Raw genomic sequence first — 14,658 nt, forward strand, 5'->3', positions numbered from 1 at the left:
CAGCTCATCGGTCAAATCCCCCAGATAGTTTCCCAGTTTCAGAGGAGTCTCACCTTTTTTCACCACATAGATCAGACTGTCTGTGTCTATGTAGAGAATTTTGTCCTGCATTACTTCCAGACAGCTGTACAGTTTAAATGTGCATATGCGGTGGTAAATGCTGCAATGAATACATTGTTTACCTTGTTGGGAGGAGCGATGCACCGTTTGTTGTAAGTCCACTGCAACATGCAGGCTGGGTTTAGAAAGTGGAAGTAGGCTATCTTGTATTTACCCGAGAACATGAAATTAAAAAATTAATTCGGGTCTGTGACGATGGTGGTCTGATGGAGGTCGTTCCTCTGCGCAAATTTCCCCCAGAAACTGTTCAGACACAGTTTAGCCACCTGTCTTTTAGCAGGGTTCACCTCTATTTTGCTGGTATCCAGCTGAATACCTTGATGGAGTTTGTAATCTCTGACGTACCTCAACTTACTCTCCTCATCAAGTGCATCTGCGGGATATCCTGAAGCCTCTTGTTTACCCTTAAGAAATGTGTGTATGTAGTCTACAAAGATTGAGCTACTGGTCCTGTCAAAGTGCCACACCTCAGTGATTTTAGCAAGACGATAACCAAGCTTTAACGCCTTGCTAAACTCCACACTCACCCACACACCTGTTAGTGCTCTCTCCTCATCGCTGTGGTTGCATGCACCTGTCTGGTTATTCCTTTCAGCACAGGTGCGACAGAGAGTGAATACAAGTTTTCCGTGAGATGACTTGTAAGGTAAAACTGGGAAAAACAGCCCGCGCGGAGGATAAACAACAGCTCTTATGAAACCAAAGTAGCTGTCAGGGTCATCAAAATCTTTGCAAATAATTCTGGGATGGCCGAGAGGGTAAGGAAAGCTGCAATTTACATAGGGGTAAAGAGATGTAAAATCAGCGTAGTGCACAGTTTCATCTACCCCCGCACTGTACCTCAACCTGAGTGCGCAGGTCCGACCCACGTACAATGCTTGTCTAGGAGAGAGAGGTTCAGGGGCGTTAAAGCTCTTGAGAAATTCAATCACCTCCGGATGGGACTTTTTCATCTCAGTCCACTCGTGCTCCCACATGATATGCAGACGAAGACCATACACTGACTGAAGCACTCTCTCTCTCTCACGGGTCTCTGCATAGAACTTTTGAAATGGCGCCTTCCTCAGCGGACATGCGTCCTGAGGCAGATGGCAGACGGGGCAGCCGTGAAAGAAACAGCCGTAAAACTCAAAAGCTACCCTCACACCGTCAATTTCCGCATACCCATCTACGTGATAAGGACCGATTCCCTTTTCCCCTGTGTTTAATGCGTGGCTAATCTCAATCCCTCTGCTAAACGCTAACCACTCCAACCACTGTACGGTAAAAAACCTTCATACAGGCCGACGCGATTGTGATGCATTTCAGGGGTCCACGCGCGTCTCATTAAAGAATTGCTCGCGGAATTTGACACACCCCTTGAAGAGTATGTCTACATCATTTTTGCAGTAAAGCATGCTCTGTTCACGAAAGTTAAAGGTGCCTTTACACACTCCACCGTACCATCTGTAGAACTCTCCCTGCTCACTGGGGCTCATGAGTTCTACAGAGTAGTAACTCGGTGAAGGAAAAGGCCCCACATATTTCAAATTCTGTTCTGAAGAGAATCTGTGGGGAAAGAAACCTTTGGTAAGATCACTGAAACCGAATGCTTTCAGCATCATACTCAGTTTCATAGCCAGGAATGACAGACTATCGATGAATCTCAAACCATAATCACAGTCTGTAAAACAGAGAATTTTACTCCCCTGTGTGATGAGAGAGGGCTTCATACCTAGTTGCACCATGACGTTAAGGATTAGATAGCTATCATATCCTCGTCCGTTGTGAGCAATAAACGTGTATCCACGGTAGCGTGGTCTCCTGAAATGGAGGAGGAATTTCCTGACACAATCCAATCCGTAGGCAGACCACTCGACACCTTTCAGCGTTTTTGCACAGACCAGAAAGGGGACATGCACATCGTTCTGACCGACTAAGGATTCAAAATCATAAAAGATCAGTTTTTCATCAAGCCGTTCGTCGGCGCTGCTAGGCTGAATGTAGCACTGGTGTCCACTGAGAGTTGCTGTAGAACCGGGGGTCAGTTTCTCACCACAGATTGTACATTTTAAACCTTCACACACGTGGGGGTTTCTTACCTTAGTCATCGCAAAGCGATAAAACACACAGGACAGTAACCAGGACAGTAGTGTGAGTGTGGCTCATTGTAACTGGTGTAGCAGTGCTCGCAAATGTACCTCGACCCTATAAATCCTTTGAGGTTTTTTATTCTATAGTAATGGTTTTGGAGTAATAACAGAAAGAGATGGCTTGATCGATCTCTGAAATCAGTCTCAAATTTACACAGAGCTAGATCACCCTTGGTTCTGTGAAACACCATAATTTTTCTGTTTAGGATTTTTTCAAATTTTCCAACATCACTGAAAGATACAGGCGTCTGATCAGTCAACCCTGCCAGACGCTGCCACTCTCTTGCCTGGGCCGAAGCCTGACTATCGGTAAATTTAGAGCCGGAGACGTGCGTGAGACTGATGGCAAAGCAGAGCTGATTGTCACAGTTATCTGTAATGTACAAGTGACGTTTTTTCTTATGGATTAATTCGCATTCTAAGGTTTTTGAAGCCTTCCGTTTGGCGCCCCCTGTAGGGTTTCTTACTACCTGGAGGACTAACTCCAGGTTAGTATCAGAGGCAATTTCTGCGTTCGATTGAGTTAACTCGTCTAAAAAGTCCAGAAAGGCTTTCAGGATTACATCAGACTCGTCTGTGACAGAAACGGTAATGTGTTGAGAAATACTCTCACCTACTAATTCTAGCTGGACGACATCATTACATCTGGCGAGGGATCGCGCTGTTTCTGCCACTTCAATAAGATTGCTCATAACAGCTGAAGTGAACTCAGCGATGTTGGGCATTATATCAGGGCACGAACGCGGTATTGTGACGGGACGTCTTATTTCAAGACAATTGAAACGTTCACGCTCAATCGGTGGAGGTGTATCTCTCTGATTCTGTTCAGAGACGGCTACATTCTCCTGATTCAAACCCCCAATCAGTGGAGGTGTATCTCTCTGATTCTGTTCAGGGACGGCTACATTCTCCTGATTCAAGCCGCCAATCGGTGGAGGTGTATCTCTCTGATTCTGTTCAGGGACGGCTACATTCTCCTGATTCAACCCCCTACCATGCTGCCGAGTTTGTTCTGCTGCAGCTGGAGAAGATAAAGAAATAAGATTTGGTGAGACAGCATCTGATGCTGAAGTTTGAGAAGCATTATTCACTGAGGCTGTATCTAGTGATGTGACACAAGGAGCTGGATTTGGTGAGACAATATTCGGTGACTCATTTTGCAAACTCAGGGCGGGTGGCGGAGGCCCGTTTAAATTCAGGACTGATGATTCTAATTCATGTAACACGTCAATTTCATCATTGTCATCTTCTTCAATATTCGTAGGAGATGACTGATAATCGACATTAAGGAGCGCATACTCCAGCGGTGTAAAGTAATTCCACACATGAACCGGTATGGGAATGTTTTCCAAATTTCCCACAGCCTCGGATATTACAACCGGCACAGCTCTGCCTGCTTGATTATCCATCTTTACACAGAATTGAGAATGGCTAAGAGGGGATAAGATATCTACTTATATACATACACACATTTACTTTACTTCGAAATCACCTTCAAGTCACGGTTAATTTTCTGTATAAGAATCTCGCTACTTCTCATGAATGCCCGAGCTCTTGATTTTTCACGTCGGATGGTAGCGTTTCTTTTCCTCCACAGAAGAGGGTCGGGCCGAATTGTAGGACTTATCCGTTCTATCGACAGGTAGGCCTCTGTGGATGAAGGAGAAATAACCATAAAAGTATTTTAAATATACCTGGTTCCGTGATTGTGAATGTTTTAAAAATAAATAATAATTTTTAAAAAATAATATTATTATTATTATTATTATTAATAATAATAATAATAAAAAAAATTTAAAAAGTAGAGAAAGAAACTGTACCTCTCATTAACCCTCGGACAAGCGACAGTCTGGTGCGCACTCTATTGCACCGTCGATTCTTTACCACGGACCTTACAGGAACTATAACATCAGATTCTGTCAAATTGAAACACAGTTTAATAGCATAAAAATAGATAAATAAATAAAAAACCTTGCTTAAGTATACACTATGTGAAATTTGCATAGATGTTACCATGTAATGCTCCCGTTGAATGCAGCATGGAAAAGTGGACATAGCAGTAATTATATATCAACTGGCTTGCTTTACAGGCACTTCACATGACTTCTACTGAAAAAGGCTGCGCTCTTTTAACCACTACCCCTACCACCCTCACTCTCTCCCTATGCGTCACATCCGTGTTGATGACGTATGACGCTTACGCGCACACGTGAGAAAACAAAAACAAAGAATGTACTTTTTTTTTTTTTTTTTAAACTTACCCCGCAGATCAGGCTGTTTAGCGAGGGGTCCTTCCTCTCCGCGAACAAGGCCCGGCGCCTCTAATAGCTGCGCCGATATGCAGCCTAGTAAACCGACAGCCTGTGCCCTCTTGCCCGCGACCGTATCGGTGTTGAAGCCGCTCACCGGCGACTCCGCCCGCTGTATTATTCGAGGGGAGAAACGTATGCTCGGTGGTGTGTGTAACACCGATGATTCCAACTGCCCGTCCTCTGTAGTAACACTCGGACACTTGTCCCGAACAGGGAGCAGTCTTCGTTGTAGCCGGGATTTATTCAGGGAAAGTCCGTTTCCCCCGCTCGGTGCGATGAAAGTCAAATCTCCCTCAAACACGGCTATGTTCTTCTTTCGGGGAAGCCCTTGCTCCACACTGTTTAATAAATCTGTAAACAGTTACATCTGATGTTATTTCATTGAAACATTTCACTTGTTAAAGGTTATTAAAGTTAAAGAAACATTACCATAATCGGCTTACGTCTATATGAAGTCATCCAGATCCTCTGCGTCCAACTCTGGAAATTAACACTCTGTCATGGTGTGGTAATATAATTATACACGCATTCATATGTTTATCATCAGATCTTTTTACTCACAGTTGAATACTCCTAAGAGGGCCAAAGAACCGCCGGTTGGTTGTGTATGGATGTCAGCTCTTGTTTTCCGTCCTAACAAAAAGTGTTTTTTTTTGTTGTTTTTTTTTTACTATTACAAGTACTGACCTAAGAGATTTAAAGATTTAAAGTTTTAAGGAGACTTTTGCGTACCAGAGTCCATGACGTAAATGCCTGAACCATTTTATATAGTCTTACATCCCCCTCCATAGAAATAAGGGAGTGTTTTAAAAATTTCTTGAAGTGCTAATTTCAACCCATTTGCTCTTCACACTTAGTCTACATCCATCCTACGGTCTGTTAACATCTAGGAACTGAGGAAACCAGCTGCTGGACCTTTAGGAGAGGAATGTTGTCTGATATAGAATTCTAACTGCTCTACAATCCTGGGTATTTTTTGTTGTATTTTGAGTTTCCAGATGTTCCAACTGTTTTCAATTGGTGAAAGGTCTGGACTGCAGGCAGGTCAGTTCAGCACCCAAACTCCTCTACTGCGAAGCCGTGCTGTTGGAATAGATGCAGGTTTAACATTGTTTGAATGGGAGTGTATGCTGCTCTAAAACCTTTCCATATTGATGGTGCCTTTCCAGATGTGCAAGTTTCTAGTTTCGTTAGCACTAATGCACCCCCATACAACCAGAGATGCTGATAACAAGCTGGATTCTCTTCCCTCTTCTCTTAAATCTAGCCTTTAGTCTTTGTACTGAAAATAATCTGCTTTGATTTCTTTTTGTTTTAGTACACTACTTATTTTCTGTAAGTAAGTCTAGTTATTTATACAGAATTTATGCCTGTATCTAGTACAGAAATAATTGCAAGGTCTGTGGTACAGTTGTGCAGACACAAATCGGTATTACATTCACTGAAGAAGAGAACGATATTCAGTGCTACAAGAGAAAGTTACCTGTGCTCAGTTAGTCTTTCTAAGCGAGTCTATTGTTCATTGTTTATATAATTATGTCATTTTTAGTTTTTATCTAAACTTTTTCAGTGATCTGATTTTTATTTACATTTAATTTCTTTTTTTTTTTTTTTACAATGTGCATTGCTACAAGTACTAGAGCAGTGTACACAAGAGAAAATACAAGAAATTGAACATCCAATTCCGAGCAAGCTAAAAAAGCTGTACCATGGATGCAGAGCTGGAGCAAAACAAAAGGCAAAGAGGCTTGTACAGAACCGACGCCTGTATAAGGAGAGCAGTTTCATCTGTCTGTCTGAGTCCTGGCTGAACAACAACACGCCAGACTCATGTGTGGACATACCCGGCTTCACAGCCATATGAGCGGATCGTGACTGGAGTACGAGTGGTAAGCGGAAAAGGCGGGGTATTATCCTGTTTGTCAATAAGACATGGGTTAACCCCCGCAATGTGATCGTTAAGGAGAGGATATGTTGTCTAGACATGCTGTCAGTTGGTTTCCGTGCGTTCTATGCGCCCAGAGAGTTCCCATATACAGTCGTCATCATTGTTTACATTCCACCAAGGGCAGCACCTACAACGCCGTATGACGTCATCCATGACACCGTTGCTAGGATACAGACCCAGCATCCTGAGGCATTCATTAAAATCACTGGGGATTTCAACCATGTCTCTCTTTCCTCCTGCCTGACTGGCTTTGTACAGTATGTGGACTGTCTAACACGTGGAGAAAAGACATTAGATCTGTTTTATGCTAACGTGAAGGAGGCTTACAGGGCAGTGTCTCTTCCACCACTGGGTAGATCTGATCACAGCATGGTCTATCTACAACCCACATACATACCTTGTGTACAAAGTCTTCCTGTTACTAACATATCTTTCAGGAAGTGGTCACCAGAGGCGAGTGATGCATTGAGAGACTGCTTTGATGTCACAGACTAGGCTGTACTGCTGGAGGAAGAAGAAATGGACAATGGCATGGACAGGAGGGCCATCACTGACTACATTAACTTTTGTAGGGACACTGTGATTCCCGTGAGGACTGTAAGGTGCTAAGGACGAAGGTGCTAAACCATGGATCACCAGTGTCATCAAAGACCTCCTGATCCAGAAAGAGAGGGCGTTCAAGAATGGGGATGGAGAAAGGCGGAGGAATGTACAACAGGAGCTTAAAAAGACATTACGTTGAGCTAAGGTAGAGGAAAGGTGTGACAAATGAGGTCCCCCAGCAGTCTAAGACTACAGCAGCTTAACTATGGGATGTTTCAGGATTACCTGAGCCATCCCCACTAATAATCTTTGACAAAAAGGAAAGTTTTAAGCCTAATCTTGAAAGTTGAAAGGGTGTCTGCTTCTCGGACATTTACTGGCAGCTTATTCCACAAGAGAGGGGCCTGATAACTGAAGGCTCTGCCTCCCATTCCACTTTTAGAAACTCTGGGAACAACAAGTAAACCTGAAGTTTGGGAGCGAAGTGCTCTGTTAGGAAAATACCTTACAATGAGATCTTTAAGATATGACGGAGCTCGGTCAGTAAGAGCTTTATATGTGAGAAGAAGAATCTTAAATTCTATTCTGAATGTAATAGGGAGCCAATGAAGAGAAGCTAAGACTGGAGAAACATGATCTCTCCTGTTAGTTCTCATCAGAACTCTGGCTGCAGCATTTTGGATCAGCTGGAGGCTTTTCAGAGAATATGTGGGACAGCCCAATAATAAAGAATTACAGTAGTCCAGTCTTGAAGTAACAAATGCATGGACTCGTTTCTCTGCATCACCCTGAGACAGGATGTTCCTGATTTTAGCAATATTATGAAGGTGAAAGAAGGCGGTCCTAGAAACCAGTTTTATATGCGCGTCAAATGATAAATTCTGGTCAAAAATAACTCCAAGGTTCCTCACTGTAGAACTAGAAGCCAAGGAAATACCATCTGGAGTAACTATATAACTAGACAATTTCTCCCTGAAGCGCTCAGGTCAAAAGAGACCAACTTCAGTTTTGTCTGAATTTAGAAGCAGACAATTCTGAGTCATCCAGGTCTTTATGTCTTTAAGACATGCTTGTAGTCTGACCAGTCTATTGGTTTCATCTGGTTTAATAGATAAGTACAGCTGAGTATCATCAGCATAGCAATGGAAATTCATGGCATGCTGTCTGATAATGTTACCTAATGGAAGCATCTATAAAGTAAAAAGAATTGGTCCAAGCACAGAACCCTGAGGAACTCCGTGACTTACTCTGATGTGTGAGGAAGATTCTTCATTTACAAGTACAAACTGGAATCTATCAGATAAATATGACTTAAACCAGCCTAATGCAGTTCCTTTAATCCCAATAACATGTTCAAGTCTCTGTAACAGAATGCTGTGATCGATGGTATCAAATGCAGCACTGAGATCCAATAGGACAAGCACAGACACAAGTCCGCTATCAGAGGCTAAGAGGAGATCATTGGTAACTTTAACCAGTGTTGTTTCTGTGCTATGATGCACTCTGAATCCTGACTGAAACTCTTCAAACAGATTATTTCTATGAAAATTATCACAAAGTTGAACTGCAACTATTTTTTCAAGAACTTCAGACAAAAAAGGCAGATTGGATATAGGTCGATAACTACCCAACACTTCTGAATCAAGAGTAGGTTTTTTAAGTAAAGGTTTAATTACAGCAACCTTAAAAGTCTGAGGTACATATCCTGTCAACAAAGACCGATTGATCAAATCCAATATGGAAGTGTCAATTAAGGGGAAAACCTCCTTGAACAGTCTGGTTGGGATTGGGTCTAAAATACAAGTTGATGGTTTAGAAGAGACTATTGCTGTTGTCAGCTCAGAGAGATCAACTGGGCAGAAGCCATCTAAATACAAATCAAGTTCTGAAGATAATTCTAAAGCTGTTCTACTTGATGATACAGTGATATTAGTGGGAAGGATTCCATTGATCTTCTCTCTGATAGAAACGATTTTATTGATAAAGAATGTCATGAAATCATCACTGCTGAGAGGAATACATGGCTCAACAGAGCTCGGACTCTTTGTCAGCCTGGCAACAGTGCTGAAAAGAAACCTGGGATTGTTCTTATTCTCTTCTGTCAATGATGAATAATAAACAGTTCTAGCTTTACGAAGGCTTTACAGGTCTTTCCAGACTAATTGAGACTCTTCTAAATTTGAGGAACGCCACTGTCTCTCCAGCTTTCTTGCAGTCTGCTTTAACGCACCCAGCTGTGGATTATACCAAAGAGACAACCTCTTCTGACTGATTACCTTCCTTTTCAGAGGGGCAACATTGTCCATTGTTATAGACATTGAACTATAGTGCTGTCAACAAGAGAGTCAAGTTCTACTGGAATAAAGTTTAGGTAGCCGTCCTCTGTCATATCTGCACATGGCAGTGAAGAAAAGGATGAGGAAATCAACTCTTTAAAACTGGTTACAGCATTCTCTGATAGATGCCTTCCATATGTAAAATTCTTCTCAGAAGCCGTATAGTCAAGTAATGTAAATTCAAAAGTTATTAAAAAATGGTCATACAAGACAGGGTTATGAGGGAACACTGTTAACAGTTCACTCTCAATGCTATAAATCAGCACAAGGTCAAGGATATGAAGGCAGTGAATAGGTCTGTGAACACTTTGAGAAAATCCAATAGAGTCTAATGTAGAATTAAAGTTAATATTTAGGCTGTCATTTTCAATATCTACATGAATATTAAAGTCACCCACTACAATGACTTGATCTGTACTCAGCACTAACTGTGATAAAAACTCAGAAACTCAGAATAAGGGCCAGGTGGACGATACACAACAACAAACACAAGAGGTTTTTGTGATTTCCACTTTGGGTGGGAAAAACTGAGAATTGAGAAATTCAAAAGAGCTAAAACTAATCTTGGGTCTAGGACTGATTAGTAACCCTGATCTGAAGATAGCTGCCACTCCTCCTCCTCTGCCTGTGGTTCGAGGTATGTGAACATTTAAACAGGGAGTTGATTCATTAATGCTAACATGATCCTCCTGCTGCAGCCAGGTTTCTGTAAGACAAACTATATCAGTATGATGATCACAGATCATATCATTCACTAACAGAGACTTCAAAAGGAGAGATCTAATATTCAGCAAACCATATTTAATAGTTTGGTGTTTTTGTTCAGTTATGAGTTTTTTTGCTAAAGAGGATTTGCTCCTTTTGTGTTTTTTGATTGTGGGGGCATTATCAGGTGGGAAGTGTTTTAGACAACAACTCTGCATCCTGGTCTCAACCCTGGGTTGTCATGTTTTTGGATGACTAATAAATTCGTCCATATTTCTAGAAATGAGAACTGCTCCTTCTAAAGTGGGATGGATGCCGTCTCTCCTCATCAGACCAGGTTTTCTCCAGAGAGATTGTCAATTATCTATGTAGCCCACGTTGTTTGCTGGACACCATCTCGACAACCAGCGATTGAATGAGGACATACGGCTAAATATGTCATCACTGATCAGATTTGGCAGGGGTCCATAGAAAACTATGGAGTCCGACATTGTTTTGGCAAAATTACACACCGATGCAACATTAATTTTAGTGACCTCCCATTGGCGTGTGTGAGTGTCATTACCGCCGACGTGAATAACTATTTTACCGTATTTATGCTTATCCTTAGCCAGCAGTTTTAAATAGGATCCTATGTTGCCCGCTCTGGCCCCTGGAATATATTTGACTACGGTCGCTGGTGTCGCTAATGCCACGTTTCTGACTATAGAGTTGCCAATTATCAGGGTTTTGTCCTCAGCGGGTGTGTCGCTGAGTGGGGAAAATCTATTTGATGCTAAGCTATTCCATGCTAAGCTAGAGAACCCGACACACCGCTAAAAAGTGAATCTGTAAGAGTGAGCGTTAGAATATAACAAATATGCGATAGTGTTATCCAAGATGTGTAAATTATTGGGAGAAATAAGATGATTACTAGTACAAAAGGAGCAAGAATTGGCACAGTGCACACACAAAGCAACAAGAAGTGATGCAATATGTCTTACAGCAAAGCAAAGTCGCAAGAGGTCCAGCAGCTGGTGGTTGTGACGTACTGACGCTGGGGATGCTTGAGGAATCAAGTTAAATCAACATATCAATAATTCAAAATATTTCATTCAACATATCAGTGAATGAGTACAGAAAGTTGCTTTTTTCTTCTTTTATTGCTCACAGTGTATACACTGAATTACTGTAAGCCACTGTCATTCCTCCACAGCTTCACTGGAAACGCTTGCTGGACAGAATTTTCCATGACAACTTCTCAGAAGATGAAGAGATTGTGGTGCTCGCAACAGATTACATCCAGAAAGTCTCTGACATCATCAAGACCACTTCAAAGAGGTAAAGAAATAGAGAAAGGTTGCTGGTGTGGAGTGAGTGTTGGGGTTGGGGAGAGGATGATGAGGGCAAGGAAGAGTATGGAAAATCGATTAAATTAGATGCATGCATTTTTGAAGCTGTACTTTTTGAGAGTGAGTAAGCGCTTTAGTTTGAGCTTGTTTTGTGTGTGTTTGTGCATGTGTGTTACCTGTGGTGTAGAGTTGCACAATAGTTTTGGCCACAGCGCAGTGTCATAAGGTGAATAGATTGGTTCTTGAGTTCTGCTGTGCATGAATTTGTGTATGCATTTGTGTGTTTGAGTTGAGTCACTGTTGGGTGAACTCCAGTTCTACTACAGCTGATTATTATTGATCTACACACACACACCAGTCTACCTCCTGCAGACTCAGAAACACGCACATGGACAGACAGACAGACACACACACACAAACTTTCCTCCTCTTGACAGACTTCAGGGGAGGCCTTAGAGGGTTGCTGTACATCAGGATGTGTGTTACACTCACTGACAGCTCGCCAATAGTCACTCTGCTCTACACAAATACACAACAGCTCTCAGCTCCCAAGCATGGCTGACTGGCTGGGTGACTGGCGGATCAAGTTCTTGCTTTGATTTATGTCTGACACAGGATACATGTCTGGCTAGCAGCATAACCTATTTAGAAATTTTGGTAATTTCATGAATCAACAGTTCATGATGTTACTGTTTCATTCAGTGTTTTCATCTCACAGCATTGTGTCCTGAAACCATCAATTGATATTGTGCAAATCTGGGGCTTGGTATAATATCGATCAGTCATGAACAAGATAAGTAATCAATTAACCAGACACATATCTATGTTAAGTTATGGTATGAAATTGCAAATTGACTAAATCTGATGCAGGGTCACAGTTATACAATGGATAATTCAGAATATGTTACAAATGACTGATGGCTTCTGTTTTGCAAAGACAGCTGTCACATGAAATAATCTATTAATGCGGTAATAAATTTGTTTAGAGGAGTGAACAGTGGGAGCAACTCTTTGTTGGACTGTAAAGATTTGATGTAAGTCAGCACAATTTTTTTGTAGAAATGAATTACACAGAAACCCCACTTTGTACAGTCATTCAGCCTGACATTCTATGTCAGCAGGTTGGTGGTTGTGTTTTTTTTTTCCTCAAATCGGGAGGAACTCTTTTTTTTGGAGGAACCTATTTATTTTGCCCACACCATTTCAAATAACCTCAAGTATTATAACATGATGCATGTTGTATTATTGCAAGTTGATTCACAGCAGTCATTAGATTCATTTTAGATTCATTTTCCAGTTCTCAACTGGTCCTCTATTTACCACAAACATAGCTGCAAGTACTCACTAAGAAAATTAATGGATAAAAATGATCTATTCAAATTTTTTAACATGATGTGTGCTGTGGGTGGCAATTCAGAGTTCTGAAATGAGCACCTTCCCCCTATTACAGTGCAAGGTTATGTGAACGTTCGAGGTGGTGAAAATGCCAACTTGAGGGATGAATTTATATGGGGTTTAATTGTTTGCAACTTTACAAAAAGAAAAGGAAGATCTGGATCCAGTTTGAGAATCAGCGCCTCCAAATCCGAGACTATGGTTCTCAGCCGGAAGAGGGTGGAATGCTCTCTCTGGGTCGGGAATGAGATCCTTCCCCAAGTGGAGGAGTTCAAGTATCTCGGGGTCTTGTTCACGAGTGAGAGACGAATGGAATGTGAGATTGACGGGGGATCGGTGCAGCGTCTGCAGTGTTGCGGGCTCTGCACCGACCCGTCGTTGTGAAGAAGGAGCTGAGCCAGAAGGCGAAGCTCTCTATTTACTGGTCAATCTACGTTCCCATCCTCACCTATGGTCACGAGTTTGTGGGTAGTGACCGAAAGAACGAAATCGCGAATACAAGCGGTCGAAATGGGTTTCGTCCGCAGGATGTCTGGGCTCTCCCTTAGAGATAGGGTGAGAAGCTCAATCATCCGGGAGGGGCTCAGAGTAGAACCGCTGCTCCTCCGCATTGAGAGGAGTCAGATGCGGTGGCTCTGGCATCTAGTTAGGATGCCTCCTGGACGCCTCCCTGGTGAGGTGTTCCGGGCACGTCCCACTGGAAGGAGACCCCAGGGAAGACCCAGGACACATTGGAGAGACTATGTCTCTCGGCTGGCTTGGGAACGCCTCTGGGTCCCCCCGGAAGAGCTGGAGGAAGTGGCCGGGGACAGGGACGTCTGGGTTTCTTTGTTAAAGCTGCTGCCCCCGCGACCCAACCCTCAGATAAGCGGCAGATGATGGATGGATCTGGATCCAGTTTTATAAGGAAATGACTTTTATAAGGAAATGACTTGGCTTTAGACTGCAGATACGCTGTCATTTTGTTACGGCTAGTGCCTAGCCGACTGGCAGAAGGACCCAAGAGCAGATGCTGCAATAACAGGTCCAGGCGCTCGCATGGAATGTGAAGTCTCGGAAGCCAGAGCAAGGAAAAAGACGGAGAGGATGGCCTGAGACACAAGGAGGCAGGGAAGGCAAAGCAAAGAGATCTTTTCACAAGGAAAACACAGGTAAGAGCTGGATTACCACAGTGTGAAGTGAGACAATCTGACGAAGTCTGGTAGCTCATGCAGGTCCTTAAGAAGAAACCTTGATGAGGGCCGATGAAGAACAGGTGTGTGAGCAGGAGCTGACCAGACTCTACCCCAGACTTCCTGGAATATGCTCTGCCCCACCTAAGGCTCAGAAACCAAAACAAACACCACAGCATGCAAGATTGTGACAAATTTAGGTCATAACTATTATAAGCAATAATAATACTATACATTTTTGACAGATTAAGATGTCAAAATAACAAAAACTTGAATCACTGTTTTGTTGACTTGAAAAGTGTCTTTTAGAAGGATTTATAGCAGAATATGTATTTGTATAACTATATTCATATGAAACAATGCAATGACACCTAAAGAAAAGACAATATGGAAATAGTACTAAAGTTTTGTGTTTTTGATGGATAAACTGTGGACTGAAAAGTAAGTGGAGTAAGTATCCCTTCAATTGTGATCTAAAACTAAAAGCAGACAAGAATCAATCTGATTTCATGACAAAGTGAGATAGTTACATTGGTCTGCAGCTGCAGGCATTCCAGTTTTACAACAAAAAGCTCAACATGTGTCAAATTTATACATTGTTTCCTACACAGTTTCATTTTGTAAGCACTTAAATGTTGACAATGTATCCAAGGGATAAAGCGTC

The 14,658-nt window shown here is 42.2% G+C and overlaps 1 protein-coding gene across 2 annotated transcripts in view; it reads left to right on the top strand.

The window, feature by feature from the left end:
* The window catches only part of LOC140314699 (endothelin-converting enzyme-like 1), a 94,174-nt gene that overhangs the window by 21,380 nt on the left and 58,136 nt on the right, over positions 1-14,658 (top strand). For both annotated transcript variants that reach the window (XM_072393043.1, XM_072393044.1), the window contains exon 6: positions 11,292-11,416. In XM_072393043.1, the coding sequence (XP_072249144.1) occupies positions 11,292-11,416 (125 nt within the window). The remainder of the gene's footprint in view (positions 1-11,291; positions 11,417-14,658) is intronic.

The sequence above is a fragment of the Leuresthes tenuis genome, unplaced genomic scaffold, assembly GCF_036924035.1.
Source record: "Leuresthes tenuis unplaced genomic scaffold, fLeuTen1.0.hap1 SCAF_9, whole genome shotgun sequence".
Lineage (NCBI taxonomy): Eukaryota > Metazoa > Chordata > Actinopteri > Atheriniformes > Atherinopsidae > Leuresthes > Leuresthes tenuis.